This window comes from Thalassophryne amazonica, chromosome 6 (assembly GCF_902500255.1).
Source record: "Thalassophryne amazonica chromosome 6, fThaAma1.1, whole genome shotgun sequence".
NCBI classification, from domain to species: domain Eukaryota; kingdom Metazoa; phylum Chordata; class Actinopteri; order Batrachoidiformes; family Batrachoididae; genus Thalassophryne; species Thalassophryne amazonica.
In genome coordinates, this window is record NC_047108.1 from 52,246,450 (window position 1) to 52,262,082 (window position 15,633).

Sequence of the window (15,633 nt, forward strand, 5' to 3'; positions counted from 1 at the left end):
TCTATGACCAAGTGTTTTGTTTACTGAGTGAGTGTTATCCATCTTACATATCAGTTTATCTGGCCCATTGAAGGCTGGCACTTGAAATACAGGTGAAAAGGGTACCAGTACATAAAGAGAAGATTATTTTATTTTTACCCTCAAGACTGTCCTGGTATCGCTGGTTAAAGTTCTCATAGGAATCCCAATGAACCACTGGGTCAGATGTGTTGTAGTCAACTGTGACTGCTGGATCATTCTTGTGGTATTCACGACCTGGTAAAAAACATATTTACAGAAAATTACCTTCACTTTTTCTAATGCCTTCTTTACTAGAGGGTGGAATGAATTATTCATCATTTCCTTTCCTTTAGATTTTTTTTTTTACATTTATATCCTCTTCTCTTCTTTAACTCTAACAGTTTAATATACATGAACTTGGACCGTTTCCAAAACTGCAGTCTCCAATTATGATGATGTTATGTATGCACATTGGTCTCTATATACCTGGGTGCTTACTTGAGCTGTTACACATCTAAATTTTACAATTACATCAAAGTTAAAATATAGAATTCCAGCTTTGTTATGTTAAAATGAGTGAAAATTAAGCTCAACATGACATGAATAAAAAGTCAAAACAATAAATATCTCATCCGTCAACCTGTCTATCACCATTGCGAACAAGAAAGGACTAGGCGCTGATCCTTGGTGTAATCCCACCTCCACCTTGAATAAGTCTGTCATTCCTACTGCTCATCTCACCACTGTCACACTGTCCTTGTACATGTCCTGCACTACCCTCACATATTTTTGGCCTTCTCTGTACTGCTTCATCAGTGTTCTCAGAGCAAACATTGCATCTGTAGTGCTCTTTCTCAGCATGAAACCATATTGCTGCTCACAGATTTTCACCCATTTTCTAGGCCTAGCTTCTACTACTCTTTCCCATAACTTCATGATGTGGCTGATCAACTTTATGCCTCTGTAGTTGAATGATTGAATGAATGAATTTATTCAGCACACACAGTCCAAAACAACAACAAAAAACTTACAACAAAGAAAGAAAATGGATTAACAATGCATCCGTGTGCCTGAAAGGGTATATATAGGCTTTTTAACACCTACCACTTTAACCAAAAATAAAATTATCTACTTTGAAAGGAGTGGGGGGAAGTAAAAAAAAAAAAAACACAACTATTCCCACTCCCATTTTCAACCACTTCAATCTCTTCAGCTTAAAGGACACAATCTGAATGCTACTGAACAAATTTATATTTACAAATTGGCAACACACAAAAGTCAACCTTCTTCAGCAGATACATATCTTGAAAACATCATGTCTTTATATTGATTTTTAAACTGATTGATATTTGGACATCATTTTGAGTTCCTCTGTCAGGTTATTCCATAGCCACACATGGAGACACAGAAACCTTTCCTTGTCGTCCGAGCGTCAGCAATTTTAAAATGATACAAGCCCCGTAAATTATATTTTCCCTCTCTCTCAGTAAAAAATTCTTGAATTCTAAAGGGCATTTGTTTATTTTTCACCTTGTACATTAATTGAACAGTCTTGAACAAAATCATATCGTGTAATTTTAATATTTGAGATTTAATGAACAATGGGTTGGTGTGGTCTCGATAACCTGCATTATGAATTGTTCTTAATGCTCTTTTTTGAAGAATGAATAATGGTTGCAATGTGGTTTTATAACTGTTGCCCCAAACTTCAGCACAGTAAGTCAGGTAGGGTGCAACCAATGAACAATACAAAGTATGTAGTCCTCTGCAATCAAGAACATGCTTTGCTTTATTTAACACTGCAATACTCTGATACCTTCTTTTTTACATGTTGAATATGAGCTTTCAATTAATTCTTTCATCAGTAATGACACCTAAAAACTTATTTTCTTTGACACTTTCTATGTTTACCCCTTGTATATTTAACTGAATTTGTATGTCTTTTTTTTATAATTTCCAAGTAACAATTTAGTTTTAGACAAATTTAATGATAATTTGTTAATATCAAACCATCTCTTTAACTTTATCATTTCAGTTCCTAAATCAGACAATAATTGTTGCAGATTTTCTCCTGAGCAAAACAGGTTTGTGTCATCTGCAAAGAGAACTGCTTTAAACAGATCTGAAACTTTACATAACTCGATGTATAAAATAAATAATTTTGGTCCCAACACAGAACCCTGTGGAAGGCTGCAAATGATGTCCAGACATGAAGAACAGTAGTCCCCGAGTTTAAAGTGCTTCCAGTTTTGTAAGTAAATTTTAATCCAGCTCAGAGCCACCCCTCTGATCCCATACAGTTCCAACTTTTGAAGTAATATATTGTGATCAATTGTGTCAAAAGCCTTTTTTAGGTCAATAAATAAACCTGCAACTAGTATTTCCCTTTGGTCCACGTTTACTGATCTCTTCTACTGACTCGAGCAAAACCAGTGCAGTGGACCTTTTTGCTCTAAAACCATATTGACTTTCATCAAGCAAGTTGTGTCGTTCTATAAATTTATCCAGTCTGCTGTTGTAAAGTTTTTTCCAATATCTTTGAAAATTGTGACAATAGAGACACTGTAGCTCTGCACATCACCCGTGTTCTGAAAAATAGGAGCCAGCACACTTCGTCTACACTCCTCAGGCATCCTCTCACTTTCCAAGATTTTATTAAACAATCTGGTTAGTAACCCAACTGCCATTTCTCCTAGACATTTCCATGCCTCCACTAGAATGTCATCTGGACCAAGTGCCTTTCCACTCTTCATAGCTGCCCTCCCTTCATCCTTACTAATCTCTTTCACTTCCTGATTTACACTCTCCACATCATCCAGCCACATCTCTCTCTCATTTTCTTCATTCATCAGCTACTCTACCCTCTCAATACACTCTCCTCACTTGTCAGCACATTACCATCTGCATCTTTCACTGCACTAACCTGCTGCACATCCTTTCCATTTCTGTCACGTTGTCAGGCCAATCCGTACAAGTTCTTTGCTCCTTCCTTACTATTCAACTTCTTGTACAGCTCAGTATATGCCTTTTCCTTAGCTTTTGCCACTTCCCTTTTTGCCTTATGCTGTATCTTCTTGTACTCCCGTCTACTTTCTTGATCTCTCTGACTATCCCAATTCTTTTTGGCCAGCCCCTTTCTCCTTATGCTTTCCTGGACATCTTCATTCCACCACCAAGTCTCCTTGTCTTCCTTCCACTATCCAGATGTCACACCCAGTATCTTCCTAGCTGTCTCCCTCACCACAATCTGCAGTACTTTCCCAGCTGTCCAAAATACAAAAGGAGTCCCTTATATGGATAAAATGAATCATTTACCTGTCAACAAATGCACAGTAATCTTTTGAAACTGGATGGATAAGAAGTGGACCTTGAAGCAGAGTGAACCAACCTTTCATCTTCTCAGGTCCAGAAGAGAACACAAATTCCACTGTGGCATCAGAGGGAAAACGCTCATCTGGGAAAAACACAAGACAAAAGCACCAGTTCCCATATCTCAGAACAGCTGCTGACAAGGAAACAAAGATGTTTATGTTTGTCTTTTATAGAGGGCTGTTTGCATGCCCTCATAAAACCTGGGTTGATGAGTGGATTTGTGATGTGGGGGAACCCCCAAGAAAAGAGTCAAAGGGTTTCTGCTCCAATACCTCCAATACACTAATAATTTTCACAGATGTGTTCCAAAATGGATAAACCCACAATGTTCTGTTTAAGCTTCATTTGGCCATTTAGACTGATGATGCCTCACTGCTTTCGAGACGTGTCCTTCAGCTGTTCTGTTATTTTAGTGAAAGCCAGACCAATGAGGAAATCAGATAATGAGAATGTTCATTATACCGTCATTATCAAACTTAAGTAATAGACTGCGGCACACCAGAACTCTCATTTCTCTCTTTGAGTGCTGGTTACATGCAATCATATAACGTAATTTATTCTCACCAAGAGGCTATCATTATTTCCAGGATGGGGACTAAGATACTACTATTTAGGGATTTTTTTCGACCACAGCAGTATTAATAGATCACTCTGAGCAACAAACCACTTTAAATACATTTACCTTATCTCTTCCAAGAACATGTTTTTATGTCACTTAGTCCCGTGTGGTGATTATCCTGCTGTAATTAACAAATTATTACTTGATGACAATTAAGACAGTCTAAACAGGCAAAATGTACTGTGCGAACATTCACATGTATAAAGCCCAAATAATACAAGATACAGTAGTGTTCAGAATAATAGCAGTGCTATGTGACTAAAAAGATTATCCAGGTTTTGAGTATATTTCTTATTGTTACATGGGAAACAAGGTACCAGTAGATTCAGTAGATTCTCACAAATCCAACAAGACCAAGCATTCATGATATGCACACTCTTAAGGCTATGAAATTGGGCTATTAGTAAAAAAAAAAAACAAGTAGAAAAGGGGGTGTTCACAATAATAGTAGCATCTGCTGTTGACGCTACAAACTCAAAACTATTATGTTCAAACTGCTTTTTTAGCAATCCTGTGAATCACTAAACTAGTATTTAGTTGTATAACCACAGTTTTTCATGATTTCTTCACATCTGCGAGGCATTAATTTTGTTGGTTTGGAACCAAGATTTTGCTGGTTTACTAGTGTGCTTGGGGTCATTGTCTTGTTGAAACACCCATTTCAAGCGCATGTCCTCTTCAGCATAAGGCAACATGACCTCTTCAAGTATTTTGACATATCCAAACTGATCCATGATACCTGGTATGCGATATATAGGCCCAACATCATAGTAGGAGAAACATGCCCATATCATGATGCTTGCACCACCATGCTTCACTGTCTCCACTGTGAACTGTGGCTTGAATTCAGAGTTTGGGGGTCGTCTCACAAACTGTCTGTGGCCCTTGGACCCAAAAAGAAAAATTTTACTCTCATCAGTCCACAAAATATTCCTCCATTTCTCTTTAGGCCAGTTGACGTGATCTTTGGCAAATTGTAACCTCTTCTGCACGTCTTTTATTTAACAGAGGGACTTTGCCGGGGATTCTTGCAAATAAAATAGTTTCACACAGGCGTCTTCTAACTGTGACAGCACTTACAGGTAATTCCAGACTGTCTTTGATCATCCTGGAGCTGATCAATGGGTGAGCCTTTGCCATTCTGGTTATTCTTCTATCCATTTTGATGGTTGTTTTCCGTTTTCTTCCACGCGTCTCTGTTTTTTGTCCATTTTAAAGCATTGGAGATCATTGTAGATGAACAGCCTATGATTTTTTGCACCTGCGTATACGTTTTCCCCTCTCCAATCAACTTTTTAATAAAACTACGCTGTTCTTCTGAACAATGTCTTGAACGTCCCATTTTCCTCAGGCTTTCAAAGAGAAAAGCATGTTCAACAGGTGATGGCTTCATCCTTAAATAGGGGACACCTGATTCACACCTGTTTGTTCCACAAAATTGATGAACTCACTGACTGAATGCCACACTACTATTATTGTGAACACCCCCTTTTCTACCTTTTTTTTTTTACTAATAGTCCAATTTCATAGCCTTAAAAGTGTGCATATCATGAATGCTTGGTCTTGTTGGATTTGTGAGAATCTACTGAATCTACTGGTACCTTGTTTCCCATGTAACAATAAGAAATATACTCAAAACCTGGATTAATCTTTTTAGTTACATAGCACTACTATTATTCTGAACACTACTGTACATGTATCACTAATGAACTAACATCAATCAATCAATCAATTTTTTTATATAGCGCCAAATCACAACAAACAGTTGCCCCAAGGCGCTTTATATTGTAAGGCAAGGCCATACAATAATTATGTAAAACCCCAACGGTCAAAACGACCCCCTGTGGGCAAGCACTTGGCTACAGTGGGAAGGAAAAACTCCCTTTTAACAGGAAGAAACCTCCAGCAGAACCAGGCTCAGGGAGGGGCAGTCTTCTGCTGGGACTGGTTGGGGCTGAGGGAGAGAACCAGGAAAAAGACATGCTGTGGAGGGGAGCAGAGATCGATCACTAATGATTAAATGCAGAGTGGTGCATACAGAGCAAAAAGAGAAAGAAACAGTGCATCATGGGAACCCCCCAGCAGTCTACGTCTATAGCAGCATAACTAAGGGATGGTTCAGGGTCTGCTTTAAGCTACGAGTTTGTGAGTTATACCACGGAGTCAGGCACTTCTGATTTAAAGCTCTCTTTTTCAGAGGAGCTACAGCATCCAAAGTTGTCTTCAATGAGGATGTAAAACTATTGACGAGATACTCTATCTCACTTACAGAGTTTAGGTAGCTACTCTGCACTGTGTTGGTATATGGCATTAGAGAACATAAAGAAGGAATCATATCCTTAAACCTAGTTACAGCGCTTTCTGAAAGACTTCTAGTGTAATGAAACTTATTCCCCACTGCTGGATAGTCCATCAGAGTAAATGTAAATGTTATTAAGAAATGATCAGACAGAAGGGAGTTTTCAGGGAATACTGTTAAGTCTTCTATTTCCATACCATAAGTCAGAACAAGATCTAAGATATGATTAAAGTGGTGGGTGGACTCATTTACTTTTTGAGCAAAGCCAATAGAGTCTAATAATAGATTAAATGCAGTGTTGAGGCTGTCATTCTCAGCATCTGTGTGGATGTTAAAATCGCCCACTATAATTATCTTATCTGAGCTAAGCACTAAGTCAGACAAAAGGTCTGAAAATTCACAGAGAAACTCACAGTAACGACCAGGTGGACGATAGATAATAACAAATAAAACTGGTTTTTGGGACTTCCAATTTGGATGGACAAGACTAAGAGTCAAGCTTTCAAATGAATTAAAGCTCTGTCTGGGTTTTTGATTAATTAATAAGCTGGAATGGAAGATTGCTGCTAATCCTCCGCCCCGGCCCGTGCTACGAGCATTCTGACAGTTAGTGTGACTCGGGGGTGTTGACTCATTTAAACTAACATATTCATCCTGCTGTAACCAGGTTTCTGTAAGGCAGAATAAATCAATATGTTGATCAATTATTATATCATTTACCAACAGGGACTTAGAAGAGAGAGACCTAATGTTTAATAGACCACATTTAACTGTTTTAGTCTGTGGTGCAGTTGAAGGTGCTATATTATTTTTTCTTTTTGAATTTTTATGCTTAAATAGATTTTTGCTGGTTATTGGTAGTCTGGGAGCAGGCACCGTCTCTACGGGGATGGGGTAATGAGGGGATGGCAGGGGGAGAGAAGCTGCAGAGAGGTGTGTAAGACTACAACTCTGCTTCCTGGTCCCAACCGTGGATAGTCACGGTGTGGAGGATTTAAGAAAATTGGCCAGATTTCTAGAAATGAGAGCTGCTCCATCCAAAGTGGGATGGATGCCGTCTCTCCTAACAAGACCAGGTTTTCCCCAGAAGCTTTGCCAATTATCTATGAAGCCCACCTCATTTTTTGGACACCACTCAGACAGCCAGCAATTCAAGGAGAACATGCGGCTAAACATGTCACTCCCGGTCTGATTGGGGAGGGGCCCAGAGAAAACTACAGAGTCCGACTTTGTTTTTGCAAAGTTACACACCGATTTAATGTTCATTTTAGTGACCTCCGATTGGCGTAACTGGGTGTCATTACTGCCGACGTGAATTACAATCTTACCAAATTTACGCTTAGCCTTAGCCAGCAGTTTCAAATTTCCTTCAATGTCGCCTGCTCTGGCCCCCGGAAGACAATTGACTATGGTTGCTGGTGTCGCTAACTTCACATTTCGCAAAACAGAGTCGCCAATAACCAGAGTTTGATCCTCGGCGGGTGTGTCGTCAAGTGGGGAAAAACGGTTAGAGATGTGAACGGGTTGGCGGTGTACACGGGGCTTCTGTTTAGGGCTACGCTTCCTCCTCACAGTCACCCAGTCAGCCTGCTTTCCCGGCTGCTCGGGATCTGCCAGGAGGTAACTAACGGCGGCTAAGCTACCTTGGTCCGCACCGACTACAGGGGCCTGGCTAGCTGTAGAATTTTCCACGGTGCGGAGCTGAGTCTCCAATTCGCCCAGCCTGGCCTCCAAAGCTACGAATAAGCTACACTTATTACAAGTACCGTTACTGCTAAAGGAGGCCGAGGAATAACTAAACATTTCACACCCAGAGCAGAAAAGCGCGGGAGAGACAGGAGAAGCGCCATGCTAAATCGGCTAAGAGCTAGTAGCTACGCTAAGCTAGCGGATTCCTAAAAACACGCAAAGTGAATAATGTGTAAATAATTTAGAGGTGATTCAGCAGAAGGAGTGCTTTAGTTAAGGCACGTAAAGATTACACTGGGAAACAAATCGTAATCTAGATAACTAGATCAATCTAACTGCGCAGATTAAACAGCTAACAGATACAGAAAAACACCGCTGTGCTCCGGAACAGGAAGTGATACAATACCGCAGTGAGAGCCAACCACCAGTAGAGTGGTTGGCTCTCACTGGTGGTCACTCCATCCAACACAGGTCACGTCTGGGAATATGCACTGGTGCGTTGCCTCATCCACCAATTTCAATTTAAATTTATTTCATTTATATAGTGCACACAGCTGTATCAAGGTGCTTCACACAAGTAAGTTCTAACCTTACCAACCCCCAGAGCAACAGTGGTTAGGAAAAACTCCCTCTGATGATTTGAGGAAGAAACCTCAAGCAGACCAGACTCAAAGGGGCGACCCTCTGCTTGGGGTATGCTGCTGACACTGACAATACAAATATACTGGAAATTTTGGGAGTCCATGCTGGTGCACAGGACGGGAGGCCTGCAGAAGAAGACACCCACTCCCACTTCTGGATGGCTGCACCTCAAACAGAGAGAGAGAAAACAGAATCAGGCGGTAGAACGACAAGAAATATGCTAGAATTTGTCAGCATTAACCAACAAGAAAAATAGAAGAAATACTAAGGTGAGTGCGGACCACTAGCCCTAAGCTTCACTAAAAGCCCCAGACTTTAGATAAAGTTGAGGCTGCAACCCGCTCTGTTTACTAATAAAATAAATTTAAAAGGGTAGGAAGCATAGTACTATACTATGCCAGTATGCCAGTATGCTATCCATACAAAATGGAAAATAAGTGTGTCTTAACACAGGACTTGAAAGTCTCTACAAATCTCCACCACACCACAGAATCGTGAATGGAAACGACCCAGCTAGAGAACTAGTCCATCCCTTCTTCTTCTTCGCCTTTCGGCTGTTCCCGTTAGGGGTCGCCACAGCAGATCAATCGTTTCCATTTCACCCTGTCTTCTGTATCTTCCTCTGTCAGACCAACCACCTGCATGTCCTCTCTCAGCACATCCATGAACCGCCTCTTTGGCCTCCCTCTTCTCCTCCTGCCTGGTGGCTCCATCCTCAGCATCCTTCTCCCTATATACCCTGGGTCCCTCCTCTGCACATGTCCAAACCATCTCAATCTCGCCTCTCTGACTTTGTCTCCAAACCGTCCCACCTGAGCTGTCCCTCTGATATGTTCATTCCTAATCTTGTCCATTCTTGTCACTCCCAAAGAGAATCTCAACATCTTCAGCTCTGCCACCTCCAGCTCTGCCTCCTGTCTTTTTGTTAGTGCCACTGTCTCTAAACCATACAACATAGCTGGTCTCACTACTGTTTTGTAAACTTTCCCCTTCACTCTTGCTGATATTCTTCGGTCACAAATCACTCCTGCCACCTTTCTCCACCCACTCCACCCTGCCTGCACTCTCTTCTTCACCTCTCTACCACACTCTCCATTACTTTGAACAGTTGACCCCAAATATTTAAACTCATCTACTTTCACCACTTCTACTCCTTGTAACTGCACTATTCCACTGGGCTCCCTCTCATTCACACACATGTACTCAGTCTTGCTTCTACTGACTTTCATTCCCCTTCTCTCCAAAGCATATCTCCACTTCTCCAGACTAGACTCAACTTGCTCTCTACTCTCACTACAGATCACAATGTCATCTGCAAACATCATAGTCCATGGGCACTCCTGTCTGATCTCATCTGTCAACCTCTCCATCACCACTGCAAACAAGAAAGGACTCAGAGCTGATCCTTGGTGTAATCCCACCTCCACCTTGAATGAGTCTGTCATTCCGACTGCACATCTCACCGCTGTCACACTATTCTTGTACATGTCCTGCACTACCCTAACATACTTCTCTGCCACTCCAGACTTCCTCATACAATGCCACAACTCTTCTCTTGGCACCCTATCATAAGCTTTTTCTAAGTCCACAAACACACAATGTAACTCTTTCTGTCCTTCTCTGTACTTTTCCAACAGTATTCTCAGAGCAAACATTGCATCTGTAGTGCTCTTTCTCGGCATGAAACCATATTGCTGCTCACAGATCTTCACCTGTTTTCTAAGCCTAGCTTCTACTACTCTTTCCCATAACCAACTGCCTTTCCACTCTTCATCCTCTTCATAGCAGCCCTCACTTCTTCCTTGCTAATCTCTTTTACTTCCTGATTTACTCTCACTACATCCTCCAGCCTTTTCTCTCGCTCATTTTCTTTATTCATCAACTCTTCAAAATATTCCCTCCACCTTCTCAGCATACACTCCTCACTTGTCAGCACATTACCATGTGCATCTTTTACCACCCTAACCTGCTGCACATCCTTTCCAGCTCTGTCCCTTTGTCTGGCCAATCGGTACAAGTCCTTTTCTCCTTCCTTACTATTCAACTTCTTGTACAGCTCGCAATATGCCTTTTCCTTTGCTTTTGCCACTTCTCTTCTCGCCTTACGCCGCATCTCCTTGTACTCCTGTCTACTTTCTTCATCTCTACGACTATCCCAAAACTTTTTCGCCAACCTCTTTCTCCGTATGCTTTCTTGGATCTCTTCATTCCACCACCAAATCTCCTTGTCTTCCTTCCACTGTCCAGATGTCATACCCAGTACTGCCCTAGCTGTCTCCCTCACCACATCTGCAGTACTTTTCCAGCTGTCCAAAATTGCTTCCCCTCCAACTAGTGCTTCTCTCACCTGCTCGCTAAATGTCACACAACAGTCTTCCTCCTTCAGCTTCCACCATCTGATCCTTTGAGCTCTCACTCTCTTCTTCTTCTTTACCTCTAAGGTCATCCTACAAACAACCATCCTATGCTGTCTAGTGACACTGTCTCCTGCTACCACCTTAAAGTCTGTGATTTATTTTAGCTTGCATCTCCTATAAAGAATGTAGTCCACCTGTGTGCACCTTCCTCCACTCTTATATGTTACCCTGTGCTCCTCCCTTTTCTTAAAGTAGGTATTCACCACAGCCATTTCCATCCTTTTTGCAAAATCAACTACCACCTGTCCTTCCCCATTCCTATCCTTGATACCATATCTACCCATTACTTCCTCATCACCTCTGTTCCCTTCACCAACATGCCCATTGAAGTCTGCTCCTATCACCACTCTTTCATGCTTGGGCACACTCTCCACCACCTCATCTAACACACTCCAGAAATCTTCTTTCTCCTTCATCTCACAACCTACCTGTGGGGCATATGCACTGATGATATTCATCATCACCCCTTCAATTTCCAACTTCACACTCATCACCCTGTCAGACACTCTCTTAACCTCCAACACACTTTTAACATACTCTTCCTTTAAAATGACCCCAACACCATTTCTCTTCCTGTCCTCACCATGGTACAACAACTTGTACCCACCGCCGATGCTCCTGCTCTTACTTCCCTTCCACTTGGTCTCATGCACACACAATATGTCTACCTTTCTCCTCTCCATCATATCAGCCAGCTCTCTCCCTTTACCAGTCATACTACCAACATTCAAAGTCCCCACTCTCATTTCCACCCTTCCAGTTTTCTTCTTCTCCCGCTGTTCGTGGCAACGTTTTCCTCCTCTTCTTCGTCGTCGTCTTCGCCCAGCAGTAGCCCAATTTCCACCGGCACCCTGTTGGGCAATAGCACCGGTGGCGGACGTTGTTAACCCAGGCTGCGACCGATCCGGTATGGGAATTCGATTCTGAGTCTGCATAGTTGGATTGGCTTGTTTTACACCGGATGCCCTTCCTGACGCAACCCTCCTCATTTATCCAGGCTTGGGACCGGCACTCAGAATGTACTGGCTGTAGACCCCATGTGGCTGAGTTTGAGGCTGAGAACTGGTCCATCCCCACCTCTTAAAAGTAGCTTTCTATCTGCCATAGCCAGGTGAAATGTGGACATTCCCTTGACCTTCTCTCACTGGTGGGGTCCTCAACACTCAGCTACCCATGCATGCTAGTTCTTGGATGCATGCCACATGGCCAAAAAGTCATCACTAACATTCCCTCACAATGTAAGTATTGCTCTACATCTGAGTGGCACTTAAGTGGCTGTTTGTTTGACACGATCATTCCAGTAGTACCCAAGGACCTGCCAAACAGGCCCAGCACCAAAGATGTGCATTGACACCTTCGCCCACTGGTTAGCACCAAAGACGCACAACCACAGAGTTACAGGGGAAGCACTAGGACCCAAAGAGCCTAAAATTAACCAAATCAAATGCTTTGCAAAAACCATACTGTCAGCTGCAGAGAAGCACTGCTGATATTCATGCTTAGGTTCAGTGAATCCTCACAGGGTTAGCATTCAGTTGATGATTGACTTCTTGGGTGTGAAGCCAAACTGCTCCAGTCACTCTGCTCCCTTATACAGTCTGCTTCTTTTAAATGAACTTTTTTTTTTTGGTCTGAAATAAACGTACCAGTATATGCCTCATCCAGCTCTCCTTTGCCAAACCACAGCTGAGATCCATGTATGGTGCAGGTGTGGAACTGCAGCCTAAACACAGTGTCTCTGTCAGCACTTTGGGCTCGCCGGTGGTAGCACTTCACCTGCAGAGGGCAGCAGAGAGGAAAGCAGGGAGTTCAGGATAATGAATGGTTGGTACAATAAATTTAAGACCTTGTGTTGGTCTCCAATTCGTGACATTTACACTTTCAAATGGCAGGCTTACAAAAACTGACTACTTTTGATAATTTCTTAAAGATTCCTACAAACATAACTAGGTTTTTAACCACAACGCACAACTTTTTAACAAACTATATATTAATTCAAACAGTATTGCACTGTGCGTACATTCTGATTTCAGCATTTGATCTACAGATTTGTGAGTATTTATCTGTTGAGGATCTTGCACGGCTGTTTTAAATTAAGTTCTTAAATGCCGATTATGACCCCTCCCTGGGAAGCAGACAGAAGGGTCTTTTGTTTGTCTTTTCCTTCCAGTGTGAACTCACCATGATGTCACCTTTTAGGAGCAGTGCTGGTTCGATGGTGACATACAGTCGCCTGCCTCCGGTGCCTTGCAGGTCACTGCAGAGAGCACAGAAAACACAAACAAGTTTGTCAAAGAAGAAAAACTGAGAAGAAGATAAAGCTGTGGGAAACAGATTGTTTGTATCATTGATGAATGATTACAAACAACTAGCAAGAGAATCTCTGAAAAGCCGTGGTCACAACCCGCCGTACTTGCATGTGCGTGCAGTCTACTTGCAAAAACATGGGCTAAATTTGGAGAGCCGTACTTCATAAGTACTCCCTCAGTACGAATTTAGGAGCACGCAGACACGCCGTAGAGTGCATGCAGAACTTTCATTGCGGTCAGGCTGCGGATTCACCAGCAGTACAGATGATGCACGTTTTGAGTACTGCCTCAGTACGGATTCAAAGCAGCACATTTTCATTCAACTACTATTGAATTAACCAAATCCGTATGTAGGCAGTACGGATTCCGACACTCACCACATACTATGGAGGCCGACAGACTTGCATGCACGATGCAGCTTCTAACTTGAACTTGGACTTTATTTCCAAACTTCAGCAACACACACTCCACAGCTTCAGTCTGATAACTAGCTGTAACTTTTTGAGGTAAGTAAACACTCGTACAACTGACCACTGCAGGCTGGACATGCTCATGCATCGCGGATGCCGATAAACACCTGCCGCTCCGGTCCCGCTCATAAAAAAGAAAAGCTGACCCCACACACACACACACACACACACACACACACACAGCTTTATTGTCAACTCTGTTTATCGTTACACTCCTAGAGACGTGCGTTGAATGCACTCCCTCCCTCCTCTTGCTACTGCCTCCGTACGTTTTCACAAAAACGTAGTGGCCGTGGCATCCGCAGAAAACGTACGGCGAAAAAAAACGCACGGTGGGTTGTGACCGGGGCTTAAAAGTGCTGGATTTTCCTTTGATAAATGTCCTAATATGTTGACTTCATTGTCAAATCTGCATTGCCTGTTGATTACTGATTAACTGGCAATCAGTTAAGTTAAGAGTTAAGTTAATTGCTTATATAATGTTTTTTCAAGTAGTCAACTGTACACATAGTCATAATCCAAACAATCTGGGTACATTAAAGGAGACTCACTATATTCCAGATGTGTAAACCAACAGCATGGACTGATAAATCTTCAAGAAGGGGTAATAACCTGTAAGGACAGAGAAATTTGGACATGGTGAGGACTGTCAACATGAACACAGAGGAATGTGCTGACTGCCAGTCCTCTCTCTGGACTTGATCAGCAGATTAAAGATAAACTTGGTGAGTTTATGTGGGCAAAGGCTCATGAAGATGTAGAAGGGAGGAGGGTGATTGTGACGACCTATCAGGCTTTCAACGCTGAGGTTCAGCTGACAAGTCTGTCCGAGCTTCACTTCAGTATGACCAGACATGTATCATGATTCTGCACATCGAGCTACAGTCAGTCAGCATGAGCACACAGACACAGAATGCAGATGTTGAGACGTGCACACCTCCTTCACCCTGGAAATTAGGGAGTGACGGGATGAGGACTTGGTGGAGGAAGAGAGGGCTGCTATTCATCTTGATCGCTCCTGAGAGAAGGCCCCCAAAGTAATAGATATACCTGAGAGAGAAAGAAATCAGTTTTTATAAAAAAAAAAAAAAAAAAAAAAACTAGAGTGGCACACACAACACTAGTTTCCAATTACATAATTTTTTACCTTGAAAGAAAATTTCAAAGAATTCCTCTAAATCCACAATATGGATCACATGTGGATCAAACTTACTAATTCATTGAGAGTGCCAGTTTGCAGCTCAATGTCACAAATGAGAGTGATTGAGGCACTTTTGATTGAGATATAATGCAAAATGTACACCAAATGGGCTTTTCAATATTACATTCAAATGTCCAATAAATCCACAATCCAGATCACAGCCGGATCAAACTTTGTCAGGTGATAGTGAGTGCCAGTCTGCACCTCACTTTCAAATATGAGAGTGATTGGGGCACATTTGATTAAGATATAATGTAAAATTTACATCAAATGTGGTTTTCAATGTTAAATTTAAATGGCCACAAAATCTGTAATCTGGATCACATTTGGATCAAACTTTGTCAGTCGATAAAGGATACCAAATATGAAAAACGTTTGATCTTTTTTGAAAGAGTTATGAATTTTTGAACATTAATTTTTCCAATTATCCAAGATTTTTCCTGACTTGGCCCTTTGACCTATGACCTTGGAAACTGAATCAGTTCTTGTCTATCAGGATATGTAAAAATTTCCTTCAGTAAAAATTTCCATAAACATATGAAAAATTGTGGGGCTCCAGGCTGGTCACAAACAGACAAACAAACAGGGGAAAAAACATTAAAAAAAAAACACAAA

At 41.8% G+C, this 15,633-nt stretch overlaps 1 protein-coding gene across 5 annotated transcripts in view; it reads right to left on the bottom strand.

Moving 5' to 3' along the window:
• tns2a (tensin 2a) overlaps positions 1-15,633 on the bottom strand; it is a 198,640-nt gene that overhangs the window by 32,720 nt on the left and 150,287 nt on the right. For all 5 annotated transcript variants that reach the window (XM_034172181.1, XM_034172178.1, XM_034172179.1 and 2 more), the window contains 6 exons: positions 14,755-14,867; positions 14,369-14,429; positions 13,220-13,295; positions 12,685-12,814; positions 3,389-3,454; positions 139-255 (listed from right to left, as the gene is read on the bottom strand). In XM_034172181.1, coding sequence (XP_034028072.1) covers positions 139-255; positions 3,389-3,454; positions 12,685-12,814; positions 13,220-13,295; positions 14,369-14,429; positions 14,755-14,867 — 563 coding nt within the window. The remainder of the gene's footprint in view (positions 1-138; positions 256-3,388; positions 3,455-12,684; positions 12,815-13,219; positions 13,296-14,368; positions 14,430-14,754; positions 14,868-15,633) is intronic.